The sequence below is a fragment of the Gossypium raimondii genome, chromosome 3 (genome assembly GCF_025698545.1).
Source record: "Gossypium raimondii isolate GPD5lz chromosome 3, ASM2569854v1, whole genome shotgun sequence".
NCBI classification, from domain to species: Eukaryota; Viridiplantae; Streptophyta; class Magnoliopsida; order Malvales; family Malvaceae; genus Gossypium; species Gossypium raimondii.
In genome coordinates this window covers 8,559,368-8,573,543 of record NC_068567.1, presented here as the reverse complement: position 1 = coordinate 8,573,543, position 14,176 = coordinate 8,559,368, and the positions used below count along the sequence as shown (strand labels likewise).

Here is a 14,176-nt window from a genome sequence, read left to right as displayed (position 1 = left end):
CCTAAATTCTATTTCAAATTCAACATTAATTTTTATTTTATTTTTGAGATATAATTAAATCTCTCGAGTTTAAGTTTAAGTTCGATTAAGTTTACCTATTAATTTTCTTACTCGAGACTTGATTAAGTTTATTTGTGTTTAACCTTAAGCTCTTTTTGTATATAAGGGTCAAAATGTAATTTAATAATATAAAAAATTAAAACTTGATCAACCAAGTACTACGAGACTTGAATTTGGCTTGACTGAAAGATCAAGTTTGACTCGATAATTACTAAATCGAACTTGAATTTTTTTGAATTGAACTCGAATAACTTATCAGTAATACATTTACTTTCAGTGGTGTTAAGTTTATCATATAAATTGCTAAAAGAAAAAAGACAATTTTTGAAAGAAAATTTGAATTCAAAAGTTGAGGGGTGAATTATTCTTTGATTTTTTTTAAAATTAATTCTAGAAGGCTTTTAAGCAAAGATTAGTATGTAATTGAACAAATGTAGAAAAATATTTTGGTCATGGAATGTAAAGTCATGGTGATGGTGATGGTGATGGTGATGGTGAAGGTGAAGGTGAAGGTGAAGGGTGTATTAATTTCAATGTTGTTATGAGTGGCGTGATGAAAGGTGACGACCCATACTTTTCTTTGCTGAAGATAGAGTTTTTAACTTTCCGCCACGGAAATGGGGCGGAAACCATCTCTTTCACACCTTACGTTCTCCATTATTGCCACGTAACAAAAGGAAAAATACAGGTCACTTTTAAATACAATAATGGACTAAAAAAGAATGAAACAAAGAAAATAAACCCCTGCAATGAAAATGTCTAAGCTCTCTTTTTTTCTCCTTTACCTCCATTGTCTCTTCGCCATTTCTTCATCTTCTACCATCATACCTTTAGGTTCAACTCTTCAAGCTTCAAATAGAAACCAATCATGGTCGTCACCCAATGCCAGTTTCTCACTTTCTTTCGTTCCCGTTACTCCCTCTTCTTTTATGGCTGCCATCACTTACTATGCCGGTGATGTTATTGTATGGTCAGCTAGTAATGGCAGCAATGGCACTGGTGATGGAGCTTCTCTTGTTGTCGACTCTGGTGGGACTTTAAATTTGCTCCCCAATGGAGCCCTCCGTTTAACTAATGGCTCCGGTGCCGTTGTTTGGGACTCTGCTACTGCTAACAGAGGTGTTTCACATGCGTCTATTGATGATTTAGGCAACTTTCAGCTCCTCAATAATGAAAGTGCTCCAATATGGTCCTCGTTCCAGAACCCGACTGATACCTTGGTTCCTTCACAGAATTTCACCGTTGGTAAGATTTTACGCTCCGGGTCTTACTCCTTAACTCTTGGTCGATCAGGTAACCTTACTTTGAACTGGAATGGCACTATTGAATACTGGAGTTTAGGGTTCAACTCATCCATCAATGGGAATTTGACATCACCTAGGTTTATGTTGCAGTCTAATGGGATTTTGGTAGGTTTAGATCCTTCGTTTGCTCGTGGAATGATTAATATGGCATATAGTACTGATTATGGTGAAGGTGATGATGTGTTTAGGTTTTTGAGGATGGATAATGATGGTAATTTGAGAATTTACAGCACTAGTGAGAGCAGTGGGAATATAACCCCGACATGGGCGGCTGTAACTGATCAGTGTCAGGTTTACGGATTCTGCGGCAACATGGGGGTTTGCGGTTACAAAGATTCGAATCCGGTTTGTGGATGTCCATCTCAGAATTTTGATCCTGTTGATGAACATGATGGTAGAAAAGGATGCAGGAGGAAAGTGGAGATTGAGGATTGTCCTGGGGATGTTACCATGTTGCAATTAGAACATACCAAGTTCTTAACTTATCCTCCAGAGGTTAACGATCAGACATTCATTGTTGGAACTGTAGCTTGTAGGATGAATTGTCTTGTCAGTGGTTCTTGCATTGGCTCCACTTTAGTAGCTGATGGAAGTGGGATTTGTTATATGAAAACGACTGATTTCATTAGTGGTTACCAGGGTGCGGTTCTTCCGAGCACCTCTTTCTTGAAAGTTTGTGGACAAGCGGTTCCTAATCCATCATCTTACTTGGATACATCCGGGAAGGATAACGATTCGCGGTTGCATGCGATGGTCATTATCGTCGTGGTTTTGGTCATCCTTTTGTCTTTGTTTGCAATCGTGACTGGTTTTTGGTGCTGGTTTTACGGCGGTAGCGAAAAATCAATGCGTATATCAGCTCAATACGAACTTGTTGATTATGCATCTGGCGCACCAGTGAAGTTCTCATACAAGGAGCTGCAACAGTCTACAAAGGCGTTCTCGGAGAGGCTTGGAGAAGGTGGTTTTGGGGCTGTTTACAAAGGAACACTGGGTAATAGAATGGTGGTTGCCGTGAAACAACTCGAGGGAATCGAGCAGGGTGAGATGCAATTCAGGATGGAAGTTGCAACTATTAGCAGTACACACCATCTGAATTTGGTGAGATTGGTGGGGTTCTGCTCTGATGGGCGTCACAGGCTACTAGTGTATGAATTCTTGAGAAATGGTTCACTTGACAAGTTCCTTTTTACGTCGAATGACCAGTCCGGAAAATTGTTGACTTGGGAAAATCGATTCAACATTGCTCTTGGAACGGGTAGGGGAATCACCTACCTTCATGAGGAATGTCGAGACTGCATAATCCACTGCGATATAAAACCAGAAAACATTCTGTTGGATGAAGGTTACACTGCCAAAGTGTCGGATTTCGGCCTTGCAAAGCTTATGAAGCCAAAGGATCATAGGCACTTGTCATTGGCAAGCATCAGAGGGACTAGAGGATACTTGGCACCAGAGTGGCTTGCAAATCATCCAATAACCTCAAAGTGCGATGTTTATAGCTATGGGATGGTTTTATTAGAAATAGTGAGTGGAAGAAGGAACTTCGAGGTCTCACCGGAAACAGACGGTAAAAAGTTCTCCCTATGGGCTCATTCGGAGTTTGAAAAGGGTCACATTGAGGCCATTGTTGATAAAAGAATAAAAGATGTTGATAGTGAGGAAGTCGAAAGGGCAATTATGGTGAGCTTTTGGTGCATACAGGAACAACCATCCCAAAGGCCAATGATGGGAAAAGTGGTGCAGATGTTAGAAGGGGTCATCGATATTGAGAGGCCACCAGCTCCAAAACTGGTTGCTGAAGGCTTGAGCAGTGGAACAACCATGACTGTAAACAGTGATGTGAGTGGTCTGTCAACATATGCAGCATCCAACCCTGCTCCCTCTTCATCGTCTTCATTCATGAACATAGGAGCTTCGCCTCCAACACCAGAGAGGGAAATGGGGAAGGAATCTTCTTCCTTACTAGGCTCAAAGTGAATATAGAAATGGACAATTCAGCCTTCTTCTTCTTATTATTATTATACAATTAAAGGTTATAATTCACAGATATACTCAAACCACACATTATCTGTCAGGTGAAAGCAAAGTCAATCTCTTTCAATCTTTTATTTCTCCATCATAGCATTGGAACGCAAGGCACAAAAACAGGTCGATGGCATGCATTAATTTTCTAAGTAAATTTTAAACGCAATGATGGAGTAAACCAAATAGAAAGCAAATCAAATTACAAAATTTTAAGGAAAAAAAACCTTGTAACCATTTTTAAAAGAAATAAATAATATATAATATAAGCAAAAACATTTTCTCTCACCAAATCCTTAGCAAATACATCAATGGGCTGTACCTCTAATAAGAAAAATCTAAATATAAAAAATAAAAAGAATATTTTTAAAAAAAATCTGAAATAAACAATACTTTTATCCATAATTAAACCTTTTGACAATATTTTGAAATTATTTTTAAAATATAAATATTATTGTTGACACCATTTTTTTGATGAAAAACGGGGTCGACTTGGGTTTTGATGACTTGTAAAAGAGGTTGTTTTTAATAAACAATTTAATTTTATTAAAATAACGAGTTTGGTCCACGAAATTCAGAAAAAACGGGCTCGGGAGTCGGTTACGTACGAGGAAGGATTAGCACCCTCGTAACGCCCAAAATTGGTACCTAGTTGATTAGTTAATGTCTTAATGTCGAAAATTGAAAACTTTGAAGAATTTTAGAAATACGATCCTTATATTAAAATGTTGAAAATTTTTGGGAAAAGGGGCATATTTCACGTTAATCGAGAAAGAGAATCATATCCAGTAAGTTAGGACACAATGTCTTGAATTCCCGACACGCGAATGAATGCTAAAAATTTGCTTATTTAAAAGATATTTTGTTTTCTCGGATTTAAAAAAGAGATCATGACCAGTAAGTTAGGACTTGATCTTTTCTTAATTTCCGAGGTCGTTTAAAGCTTTGGTTTGAAACAAAGACTCGTGTAATAAAGTTTAAAAGGATATTCAATTGTTTAAGTCAGATGAAGAAATCGCAACCCAATACGTTAGGGCACAATTTCTCAAAATTTTAAACATTGAATATTGCCTTTATTATTTTTTTAGAAAAATTTTCATATCGAGAAATCAACGTGTCACATCCAATGCGTTAGGACACAACGTATTGAATTCTCGATAATGAGCTTTTTTATTTTATTTTATTGATTAAAGAGCATTCTCGATTATTTAGATTCAACAAAGAAAATTGAAACCCAATACGTTAGGGCTCAATCTTCTCGAATCTAAAATACGAGATTTTGCTTTATTTTAAAATCATATTAAATAAAATTAACCTAACATAAAATGGTAGGAATAAATGAAATATTAATATGTATAACAAAATGATAATGATAATACAAGCAAAACTAATATAAGCAATAATCAAAAAGAAATAAAATACATAAAATAACAAATCAAGTATATGACATAATAAAAAATTAAAGCATTTCTTAAAAATAATAACGAATACATGAATAAATACATAAATAAATATCAAATAGTATAACAATAACAATACAAATAGTAAGAGATAAAATGTTCATGTATGAATATAAACATATTTAAGTTATAAATTATAAAGTAAGTGAATGTATATAAAAGAATATGCATATCCATGTATTTTAAGCGTAAAACATAAGTATGTATATATATATATCTAAAATATATAAGTATATATAAAAACTATGTGAAAATATAAAAATATAAAATATGTATTTATGAAAATAAATATATGTATATATAAAAGGTATAGAATACAAATAATATGTATAAGTAGGCACATACATATTTAAAATAAACTTAAAAAGAATATGTACGTGTATATGTATTAGAAAAATGTATGTATTTACACACAAAAAAAATAAAAATAAAAATAAAAATAAAAATAAAATATGTACACATATATACTATAAAAAGTATGCGTTTGTATATGTAAATATATAACAAGAATTTTAAAATTAAAGGAGTATAAACAAAATAATAATAATAATAATAATAATAATAAGGGTGCAATATAATAGTATTAATAATATTAAAATAAATAATAAAAGTAAAGAAAACCTAAAATGACAGATTGAGGATTAAATTGGAAGCTAAATTAAATTTTAGGGTCGAAATAAAAAATGAAAAACACAAAAAGGACCAAATTATAATGCGCACGAATATAGAAGGGACCGGATGGGTAATAAAACCCAAATTCAGACACGTGTCCGTCGTTTCAGCCGTCGGTGGGTCAAGGACTAGGTTGAAAACCAAACAAAATTGCGGGGCCGAATTTAAAAACGTGAAAATAACCAAAAAGGGGAGTAAATTGAAAAGGGCATGAACGCGGAAGGGCCAGGGTTGCAAATATACCATTGAACGAAAACACGCGGATCCCCCCTGGAGCGGGTCGGGTCAGGTCTCGCGTGGGTCTAAGGCAAAACGGTGCCGTTTTAGCGCGGAGAGCCACAGGTGAAACGACGTCGTTTTTTAATGGGTATAAATGTTAAAAAAAACCCTAAAAATCAGATTCATCCCCATTTCTTTTAAAAAAAACAAAGAACTTTGAAGTTCTCTCTCAAACCTCCAAATCCGGCCATGGATTCAGGCCGTTGCCGCCGCCGTAGTGCCACCACATGCAGTGGCCGGCGTTGTGAGATGGCCTTTTACTTATTTCTTAAATTTTGTTACAAAAATTAGAGAACTTTAAAACATAATAATATAAATGTTTAATTTATAAATTTTTTATGTCAAATATTAATCAATTACTAATATTTTGTTTTGTTTTGATACTTTTTTTTTAATACTAAAATCTGTTATGTGACTAATATAAATTTATAATTTTAGTAGAAAACAAGTTAGACAAAAAAAAAAGAGTAAAGTTGAATGATGAAATCCTAGATTAAGCCTTAATAATTCAAATTTTTTATAATTTATTTTTTGTTTCAGGTTACTTTTTAACTTTCCTTCCCTATAGAATAAACCTAAAACAATAAATTTTAGGCTTAATGCACACTTTAGTCTCCAAGGTATATTGTTTTTCTCACTTTGGTGTTTAAAGGTTTTTTTTTTTAGTCTTATTTTAGTCTCTAACATTATTGGATATTCCCAGTTTAATCCTTTAATGTTAAAAACTAACAGTTGGAATGTCCAACTAATCATATGCTACCACATGTCATATGATAACATCTGTAACTTCCCCAACTTGGTCTAGAAGTTACGATCGAATTCGAAAAGCTATATTAGCCACCAAGATAGCCAAGTAAAAAATAAATCTGGAGTTTAAAACAATCTTTTAAAAGCATTTATCTACCTTTGAAGAAAAACCTAGCGTTTTATCTCATTTTCACTAAAAGATATAATTTCCTAAAAACGATGGATTTTAAAGTTTACTTAGCAAAAGATGTTTTCCAATTTTATGTCCATATCTTTTTTTTTTCAAATCTCATTTACATGATAATGTAACGAAAAAGTGATGTCTAAAATAGTTTTAAGGAAAAATCAAATTTCATGCATAAATAATTAAAATCCATATTTCAACATCCTAAAATCAATTTAAATTTCATGCATTCTATATAAACCCAAAACTTAAATCTCAAGCCATAGTTCAAAAATAGAAGAATACAACTTTTGAATAACCAAAAATTCAAATAGTAAATCTAATATATTTTTAGAAAAAGGCAATCCAAGCCAAGACTTTCTGGATACCTAGTCTATGCCTTAACCTTGCGAGTTATCTAAAAAGATGGAAAACTAAGTGGGGTGAGCTATTGAAGTTTAGTGTGAGTCCTATCATAAGAAAATCAGTGCAAACAATAGATGTCGTATACAAAATAATAATTCTCATAACATTCACACTCATCTAGTGATTCAAAGTATGAGTTTTTTAGATCAACACATCGGTGTAATAATATCTCAGCATTCACAGTTTATGTATGCATACGCTCATGCATAGCAATGCGATTTCAATTTATTAGAATAGATCCTACCCAACTCCGCTTGTAACACCTCTAACCCATCTCTGTCGTCAGATTAGGGTTATAGAGTATTACGACACATATCGAATCAAACAACAACATAAAACCATTCAATTATTAATTTAAATATCAAATATTCAAAACCAATCATCAATCATAGCATATATATGATTACGGGCCTTATCGAGCCCACGGAACCTAAAAATCAATTTATAAACAATCAAGGACTAATTTGAAAAAAAACAAAAAATAGTAAAAAAAATTTGAAAACAAGGGTCACACAGCTGTGTGATAAAGCCCAGATCATGTGGCTTAGAAACATGGCCGTGTGGGCAAACTGTGTACAGTTCAAAAATAGGGTCACACAGTCGTGTCGCAGACCGTGTGCCAGACCATGTGCTATTCGAAATAGGGTCACATAGTCGTGTATCAACCTATGACCGTGTGGAACAAACCTGCACCAAAATTAAATAAACCACTTGCCTGTATGAAGTGACCGTGTGTGGCACACAGCCGTGTGACAGCCTGTGTCCCAGGTCATGTGCACCTAAAATGACTTCTAAAACAAGCCATAACATTACCCATTCCTTGGGTGCCAAGCCAAACCAAAACCAACCATTCTGATGCCTTCAAAACACATTCAAACCAGCTTAAAACATACCAAAGTGTTCAACCTAAATGACTAACCAATATGCCCTCATTGGCACCACATTTCATACACCAAACTAATTCACATTCAAAGATCACAAGTCTTTATCTTAAACACATGCCAAACATACAAAATTCAACCATTCTATTCACAAACAATTTACCACATACTAAAGAAACCTACATATGGACATTTACAAGCCAACTCAAAAGATATAATCACAAGTATGCTTAAACCAAGTTTAAACTACATCATTATAACAACAAAACTTAAAAGCTCCTAGTACATGCCATTTATAGCCAACTTCAAAATGACCAAAACTTCTACCGAGATGAAGGGCGGATAGTGTGTGTGCTCCGACTTGATTACAACCGGTCGAGATTTTCGATGGTTTAAAGAAAAAGAAAACAACTAACGTAAGCAACTAGTGCTTAGTAAGCTTGTATAAATCATAAACGTAAACTTACCAAATAGGCTCAATTTATACAATTCATGCATAATTTCATTAATAAGCTCATGAGATCATTCAATTCCTATACACATCACAAATCTCACAAGTTAGTGAGTTCACATATTTAAGAACTTAAAACCATATCATATCATAGAATGTTAATAAATAACAATTTCGATTCAATCGTCCATTTCATGTCTATAATATATGACACAATCCACTCAATGCTTGATACCATATAACCAATTCATAAATGTCCTTTACATAAATCAATTTACTCATTTGTATATCATTTAATACCCGATGAACCACAATGACATAACATTGAATACGCAGGAAAATGCTCACACGAGCTGTAGGTCGGGATATTAGACTACACGATGTTGCTCACACGAGTTGTGGAGAATCCGCAACAAATGCAAGACCTTAACCATCGGTAGGACATCTGAGACCAGCACCCGAAACTATAATAAACCCTAATGACATGTCATTTATATCTTAAGCACTCACAAGGTTCAAACGGGTCATATCTTATCCAAACCATGTAATCATTTATATAATAGTTCATCACCATTACTTAACCATAAAGTTTTCCCATTTTCAATCATAATATTCAAATTAACATTTTAATTTAATCCAAATCGTCAATTTATATTTATCAATCAACTTAACCTATACCTAACACAGATGTTAATAAACAATTTTTCCAAAATAGCAATTAACAACTTAATCAATATGCGAACTTACCTAAATAAAAACAGTTACAAACACGATGCCGACAACTATTTCGCTACTTCAGCTTTTCCACTGTTTGTGTCCGATTGATTTGTTTCTTGATCTAAATAATAATTTCGTTCAATTAATCGATTCTGTAACAATCCAGTTTCCAGTGGTCTAAAAAATTACAGTTCTGAAATGTCATTTTTGTAAAATGTGTTCATAGATATTAATATTTAATATTTATGAAACTAGTATAGAAACATATTAAAGTTAGTCTAATAATTTTGCTTAATTGATAGTAAATTAAGGTACAAGTGTAATGATACTAAAGTGAGTGGAGTTGAAAATTACGATTTGAGATCCCGTTTCCATAAACCGAGTCAAGTAAATATTATTAAATAATATTTATGAGTTAATTATAATTTTATATTAAATTTTAATCGGATAAATTTGCTAATTGGACAATTAGTAAAAGTACAAGTGTATCAGTTCTAAAGTCGTTGATTTTGGAAATTCATGTATTGGGATCCCATTTCCTTAAATAGGATTCGTAAATATTTTTATTAAATATTTATGGAGCTATGTTAGGAATAAATTAAATTTCATATAGTTAATTTCGTCAAAATAGTGTTTAATTAGAGTACATGAACTAAATCATGTAAGTAATTAAAGTAAGAATTATTAAAGAATTACAATTAGAATTTAATATATAGGACTTATAAAGTAAATAAATTACTATATATGAATATATACGAGTGGCTGGTTAAGACTTATTATATATTTTATATTTGTAAACTTTAGTAAAAATATTGTTAAAAGACAAAAAAGACAAAAAGAAATTAAAAGATGATATTAGTGGATGGGAAGAGAGAGATTATTCTCTTTTCATCCTAGCCTTTTCGAAAAAGAAAGGAGAAGGACGCATGGGGTTTAAACTTTTCAAGCTTCAAATTGGTTAGTGCAATTTAGTTATTTTCTTGTAATTTTTATGTTTTTGAAATTCCGGTATTATAAGCTAGCCGACCCATCTTGTAATTTTTGTTATTGTTAAAATTTGAAGATGTTACTTCAGTTGAATGTTGAAGTTTTGGTGTTAAATGGTTAACTTTTTAAGTTTAGATTTGGAAAAAGAAAAAGAGAGACTAATTTGTAAAGTTTAATTGTTAGTTTTGAATATAGGGACAAAAATTAAAATATTTCAGAATTGGTATTAATTTTCTATAATTATTGATAGCAGAGGGTTGTAATGGGAAGTATTTGAAATCTTTTTAAAAATTGGTTCTCAAATTTGCAAGATATAACCATTTCGGTTTTAATGACTAAATTGAATAAAATACAAAACTTTAGGGATCATTGAATTTTTTTGAATTAATATATATGATTATAATAGGTTGTTTTGACATGTTTGAAATTGATAAATCGAAATAAATTATTGTATAGATCGAGATTTGAGGTAATCAGGGGATAGTTGAGGAAAAGTTTTTTTTTTGCGAATTAGTCCTCGGCGTTTTGCGTGTCACCATTTTTGTCTGGTAAGTTCATATAGGACTTACACTATTAATTAATGATGCATTTCTATTATATTGCTTTGCTCACTATTTGAACTGTTATTTATATAATATTTTTGGCATTAAAGGTTTAAATCGAAAAATATGAATTAAATGATTACGATTTGAATAACCCGAAGTTTACGGTGAGCAAATTCTTAGTTTGATGCTTATTAAATTTTGTATGTTATGATATTTTGTGTTATTTATTGCTACAGTCCGATGCCAAGAAAGAATTGAGTTATCTTGAAGTAGTTATATGGAATTGATTTGTTTATATTAATCAGATTGAAATTGAGCAGAAGCCTGTTTGTATCTCTGTAACATTTGATATGCATTAAGTGCCAGCAAAAGTATGTTTCAAATGCTGTCAAAGTAAGTTTTAAATGTTGTCCAAAATATGTTTTAAATTTCATCCAAAGCATGTTTTAAGTGTTGTCCAAGTAGACATTTCTATTATGTTTATGTTAAATTAAATGTTAGGATTAAATAAGTGTTTATGCCGATTTTAATGCTGATATTATAGGTAAATAAGTGTTTTCCCAAAGTTGGTTATATCTGATATACTTCATGCTGATTTAATGCTTTACTTGATTTTTTCTGTTATATTATCATTTCAATGGGAAGGATAAATGATACGGGGGTTGAGCGCGGACCAAGATCGAGTTGCCAAGTCACAGGAAACTCCTATGAAAACCCTAAACAATCAGATCTGAAACGAAATAGAAAATTAAAAGATTAGAACTTTGAATTTCCAGATCTGAAATAAAATCCCCAAATCAACAAAGAATCAAATTGAGAATAGAAATAAGTGTTAATAAGGGTTCTTGAAACCCTAAAGGAGATTGCGATTTTGCCCAATTGAACACCAAGATAGTTTTCCCCAAATTTCGGCAATCTAATTTCACCCAAAAAGAGTAAGGATGAATCGACAAGAACCCTAGAAATTGAGGATTTTTGGCTGATTCTTTAAGATAGAAAAAAGGCTGGAAACACAATAAGAACAGCAAATAAATTAGATAAAGATTCGGCACAAGCAGAAATAAAGAAAGAATTGACAGCAAGAAATTAAAAGATAAGTCCTGAGAAGCCTTGAAATCCCGAAAGATCTCACAACTCCCTTCAAACGGCTCTAATCTCCCCTCCAAGAATATCAATGGCAAGAAGAAGGCTGAAGATGGCTCCCACAATCAAAAGATTGTTAAAACAACTTCTAAAGAAAACCCAAGAGAGAATTCTTGGAGAAAAACTCAAAGAGAATTCTGCACTTAAACAAATCTGAAATTTTTGATATAATTGAGAAGTGAATAACAAGGTGGCCGGCCAAGCCTTTATATAGGCCTCTCAAGTGTTTTCCTAATCTAATTAGAAAACTAAAATAAAAAAAACTTCTAATTATTTTAATATGGAAATTCGGCCAAGGGTCTTTATTTGGGACTCTTGAACTGAATATTTACATAAAAATTTAAACTAAGTAAAATAAATAAATAAATAAATATAAAACTTTACAACTTGGGCCACTTTGACAATTTGGCCTGATTTTCGACTAAGTATGGGTGGATTTCTTGATTGGGCTTGGAATTTTTTTATTGGGCCTTGGCTTCAAGAATTTGGGATTGTGATCCATCTCCTACCAAAATTGAATCGTTGATGCTTGTAACGAAGATCCAATGCGCTTTGGCTGCAAGATTTGGTTTCTTGGACCAAGATTCCCAAGATTTGAAATCTTGATTTTCCCGTTCTTTCGTGTATGCATCTAAGGCCTTGGTAACAAACTCCTGAATGGTCCCATTTAGTTTGGAACGCATTTGTCAGGCCTTTGATCTCGTATCAATAAACGAGTGTAATTCAAGGTTGTTCAAATATTGTTGTTTTAACACTATTCGATTCTTACAATATTAGTGTTATTCGCGTGTCCATCGATACTGTAGTCAGAAATTATAAAGTGGGTGAATGTTATAAACTATGTTGTATGTATGTTCAGTTATAATGTTCAAAGGTTGGTGTTTCTATAACCCAACTATTTCAATTATTGTTCTTATATATATATATATATATATATTACTTTGTTTGGTGAGTATATTAAGAGATTTAGTCTTTGGAACAAATTGGTGAAATGTTAAAATGAAATTGAAACATTGGTTTTGAAATGAATGAACACTCATTTGTTGGTTTCACTGGCCAGCGCAGGGCTCATTTATTTTTCGGTTATACCGGCCAGTGCTAGGCACACTCATTTGTATGTTTTACCGACCAACGCAAGGCGCATTTACTTTTTGGTTATACCGACCAGTTCTGGGCACACTCATTTTTCAGTTTTACTAACTAGCACAGGGCATATTTATTTTTCGGTTATACCGACCAGTGCTGACACACTCATTTGTCGGTTTTAGTGGCTAGGGCAAGGCGCATTTCATTATTTACGAATTTATCCGTCAAGCACTGAGTGCCAAATTTGGTGTGATGGTTGGATTCGCGTAGACGTCCAAGTTCGAATCACGTTAACAAGGAAAATGAAGATAAGAAATGGGAATCGAAATTAACACTGAATAATGAACGATACTAAAGTTAGAATGAAATAAGATATATATGTGGTTATTTTTATTGAGTAAAGAAAATAAAGTGAGATGCTTCATATTAGAAACTCTAGAGAGATTTGATGAATGTAGTTCCGAAAATATGAAAGCTACATGTTTCTTTGCATATTTCTTATGGTATTTAAATTGCGTACTTGGCTATTTCGTAATATGTTTAAATATCCAAACTATAAAAATGCCATGAGGTTTTACTTATCGTATGATTTATTTTCTATTGTGTGCTCAGGTTAGGTATTCATTGATCCGATTGTCGACTCAGCATACAGTGGCAAATCTTGAACAAATCTTGAACTCAATGTTGGTGAATGGATCTTTTCGGTCTTGGCATGTACCTAGGATGTTTAATGTTTTAAATGGTCATTTTATATTTAGTTAGTCTTTTTGAGATTATGTAAGTATGCATTTTGAGTGATGATAATAGTTGTGATTGGTATTTTGATAGGTTGTCCTGGTTTGATACTTAAATATATGATAGTTGAATGTATACGTGTGTAGAATGAATTCTTGAGAAATTAATGAGGGTATATTGACATGAATGAATGTGATCATTTAGTTAGTTTTTAAATTGTGCTTTTGAGGTGCCAATTGTGGCATATTGGTTAGACTCTTAAGATGATTGTTCCAATAATGTTTTGAGTTTAAATTAAATGTTTTTGAATATGTTAAAATTGATGTAAATGGTAGCTTGTGGTATAAGTGTCACATGGATAACTTACATGTTTTAGAACAAAATTTTCTAGGTGCACACGGTCTGGCACACGGCCGTGTGCCACACACGGGCTGGCGGCACAAGCATGTGGTCTATAAATTTTAATGGTTTTATTGCACACGGGGTCAATAAGCT

General features: G+C 32.7%; 1 protein-coding gene and 1 long non-coding RNA gene across 3 annotated transcripts; both read left to right on the top strand.

Annotated features, from left to right (window-relative positions):
- The first annotated feature begins 672 nt into the window (after nt 1-672).
- Nucleotides 673-3,418, top strand: LOC105795661 (G-type lectin S-receptor-like serine/threonine-protein kinase At1g34300). Its single transcript, XM_012625341.2, has one exon. The coding sequence runs from the start codon at nt 810-812 to the stop codon at nt 3,342-3,344; it is 2,535 nt and encodes an 844-aa protein (XP_012480795.2). The 5' UTR covers nt 673-809; the 3' UTR covers nt 3,345-3,418.
- A 6,638-nt stretch (nt 3,419-10,056) lies between these two features.
- Nucleotides 10,057-13,864, top strand: LOC105797005 (uncharacterized). 2 transcript variants are annotated; one of them, XR_008194053.1, is made up of 3 exons: nt 10,057-10,142; nt 10,629-10,720; nt 13,559-13,864. It is a non-coding gene; the product is annotated as an uncharacterized LOC105797005 (long non-coding RNA). The 2 variants fall into 2 exon arrangements; XR_001134591.2 differs by lacking the exon at nt 10,629-10,720.
- The last annotated feature ends 312 nt before the right edge of the window (nt 13,865-14,176 follow it).